This window comes from Myripristis murdjan, chromosome 24 (genome assembly GCF_902150065.1).
Source record: "Myripristis murdjan chromosome 24, fMyrMur1.1, whole genome shotgun sequence".
Lineage (NCBI taxonomy): Eukaryota > Metazoa > Chordata > Actinopteri > Holocentriformes > Holocentridae > Myripristis > Myripristis murdjan.
This window is the reverse complement of record NC_044003.1, coordinates 19,655,485-19,658,815: the sequence shown is the minus strand read 5'-3', so window position 1 is coordinate 19,658,815 and position 3,331 is coordinate 19,655,485. Positions and strand designations below refer to the sequence as shown.

General features: G+C 37.6%; 1 protein-coding gene across 1 annotated transcript; it reads left to right on the top strand.

The window, feature by feature from the left end:
* Positions 1-1,143: 1,143 nt before the first annotated feature.
* Positions 1,144-3,331, top strand: LOC115355858 (trace amine-associated receptor 1-like). Its single transcript, XM_030046783.1, has 3 exons — positions 1,144-1,342; positions 1,415-1,986; positions 3,077-3,331. The coding sequence occupies exons 1-3, from the start codon at positions 1,144-1,146 to the stop codon at positions 3,329-3,331; spliced, it is 1,026 nt and encodes a 341-aa protein (XP_029902643.1).

The window sequence follows — 3,331 nt, the reverse complement described above, 5'->3', positions numbered from 1 at the left end:
ACAGTGTTGAGGGTAGAAATTACTTTAAGTTAACATAAATGAAAATCTTTTGAGTCAAGAAGTTGGCACTGATCACCGACAGTAGGCATATGCCGGTGTTGTGCTGGGAGACCATCTGTGTTAAATAGTTTTTTTTTTTTGTTTTTTTTTCCAGGTGCCACAGCCCTAATTCATCAAAACATGTAGTAGTGGTTGCCCAGTTTATAACCCAAACGACATACCTTGGCCCACCCAACTCCTTCTCCTATGACATTTTTGGTAGTTTTCAATACCGATACATAGATGTTTATCCAGAAAGGACTGTGGGAATAATTAAATGATAACCTATGCATTATTCAATGGTAACATCTGTTAACATCATTTTAGATAAAATACAAAGCAATGAATGATGGGAAATGGGTTTGTAAAGGAGTGGGGGATGGGGAGAAAAGATCAATAAACATGTTTTGATAGTTTGAAAGATGATAATTAAGCAAAAATACTGAGAGCAAAGAATGATCTTCTAATTCACAGTCAGAAAATACAATCAAGATTGATAAGTAAAAATTTTCCTTATTATGGCGTATGCACATACCTGTGCAAGGGAAAACTGTTTTTTTGATGTTTTGTGATATAATTCAAATCAAATACATGTTTACCCACATGTGATTTGCCAAAACAAGGTTGCATTAATTATGATAATCAGCCAGGGACTGATAAATATGAGAGTCAATTCACAGAGCTAGTCGCTCAGTGGAGCAGTGATGAAGAGCTCACACCATCACAGATGCATTAACAGTCTGCCTAGTTAACAGGTATGTTAAAAAAAAAAAATGGATCACCAAAATAAACTGAAAATCACTGTACTCCAGAAAACAGATACTGTAGCAACTGCAAAAGTAATTATTGAAAATATGACTGATGATGAATATTATTGTAAACATGACTATACTGATGCCTGATTTAAAATCAAAAACCTTTCTAAGCAGGATGGAAGCAGCCAGAGAGCATGGAAACTGACTTCATTTTCAGCAGGACTGGACATGCAGCTGTCATGAATCAGAAAATGTATCTTGCATGATGACAAACACACATGTATCAGAAAATGTATCTTGCATTGTGGCAGACACCCATTCAACAATAGATATATTAGTAAATATTTTTATGGGCACAATATCTGTTCTGACAGTATGTGGAAACCTTCTTGTAATCATCTCCATCATTTACTTCAAACAGCTTCACACTCCAACTAACTACCTGATTCTCTCTCTGGCTATGTCTGACCTCCTGGTAGGGGCTTTAGTTTTGCCATCCTTCATAGCACTGTCTGTAGACTCCTGTTGGTATCTTAGAGATTTACTTCAGAACATGGCCCGCATCCTTGACATTTTACTAGGGACATCTTCTATTCTGAACTTATGTTGCATTTCTATTGACAGATATTTTGCAGTGTGTCATCCTCTGAGGTACAGAACAAAAATAAATGTCCATGCTTCTGTGATGATGATCCTGGTCACCTGGGGAGTTTCTGCCCTGGTTGGAGTTGGCACAGTAATTATGGGACTTAATGAGGGGAAATGTGAAGGACAGTGTCTCACATTTGATATTCCAATTTCAAGCATTACTGGATGTGTTCTCTCATTTTACCTCCCAGCAGGTATAATGCTCAGTATCTACCTAAAGATTTTCCTGGTGGCACAGAAACAGGCACGCAGTATCCAGAACTCAAACTGTCAGAGCATAAAGTCTGGAGCATCTGTCAGTAAGATGGAGAGAAAGGCCACCAAAACTCTGGCTATTGTTATGGGAGTTTTTCTGATCTGTTGGGCTCCTTTCTTTACTGGTGTGACCATAAACCCATTTATTAATTATTCAGTTCCAAAAGCTGTGGTTGAAATTTTTACTTTGCTTGCATGGTCAAATTCAGTGCTCAATCCATTCATTTATGCCTTCTTTTACAGCTGGTTCCGTGTGGCTTTCAGAATAATCATTTCTGGCAAAATATTTGTAGGTGATTTTGCAAACTCAAAACTGCTCTGACTTATTGTTTACTGTGAGGCACTGAGAGTATATTCAAATACATACATACATACATACATACATACATACATACAAAAGAACAGTACAGTTACATTACAGAGTGAATGCATTTAATGAAAGTAGTGTGATTTTTTTGGCATTGATCTGACATGGTCAAGCAAAATATCTCATATTAACCCTCTTCTTCGATTTTACTATCATATTATTTCATACAATAAATCTATTTAGGAATTTCAATAAATAATTTATTTGAAACATGAAATTCAAAAGAATCTGGTTACTTGCTCCTCTTTCACAATGGATGAAGAATCCTCTGGAAAAAAAAAAAAAAAATACTCATTGAGTAATTAGATGGAAAGAAAATTTCAACTGAAAGTCAGTACTAATGTGCTAAAATTGTGGAAAGGGCATCCCAACCTGAGATTTGGGCAGAAGCCCTGGAAACACATTTTATGGATGGAGGGATTTTTGACAGAGACTGGAGCAAAGGCAGTAATAGAACTTCACACAAAACATGGACAACACACCTAAAGTCAGAGTAAGAAGAAGAAAGCACTGGAAATGGTTGCAAAACATTCATAAGTTTGCTACTTTAGAAAAATGGGTTCCTGTGTGGTTTTTGTGGTGTGCTAAACTGAATGTTAAATATGAAAATCTAAATTGAATTAAACTTCAATTGCAGTAAGATTAATTTTTGTCATTTTATGTCATTTCTCAAGTCAGTGCTTGACCACATGTCACATACATACATAAAAGTATAGCCCAGTCATGTAAGTCAGTTGACATTTGGACAATGGGGACAAACAACAAATAAGTTTTCGGGCTAGTTATAATTATGTAAATTGTCAGTTCACACTGTAGCTCTGTAGGTGGCAGTAATATGTGTGAGGATGAGGTTAGGGCTTTTAATTTTAAGAGGAAAAGGGCTTCAATGTTCATGTCTAAATGTAGCTACTGCTTTGCTTCAGCATGTATCTTGTTTAGCCCTAACGAATGAATCTCACACAACGTAAGGGATCACATCAAGTGACAGCATTACACTATACTGGTTTGGCAGTTGTGTATAGACATTGAGGGTAAAGATGATTTCCCCCCTGGTGCCCAAAGGCACAGGGAGGCGACCCTCTCCTCCACCGGGACAAACTCCAACACAGTGGCACTCAATCGGGGGCTAACAAGTAACCCCACACCTGCCCACCGGCTCTCACCCCAGGCAATTTTGGAGAAAGAAAAAGTCCAGCCCCCATCCAAGAATTTAGTTCCAGAGCCCAGGATGTCTATAGAAATGAGCCTGACTATAGCTAGCTGGTAG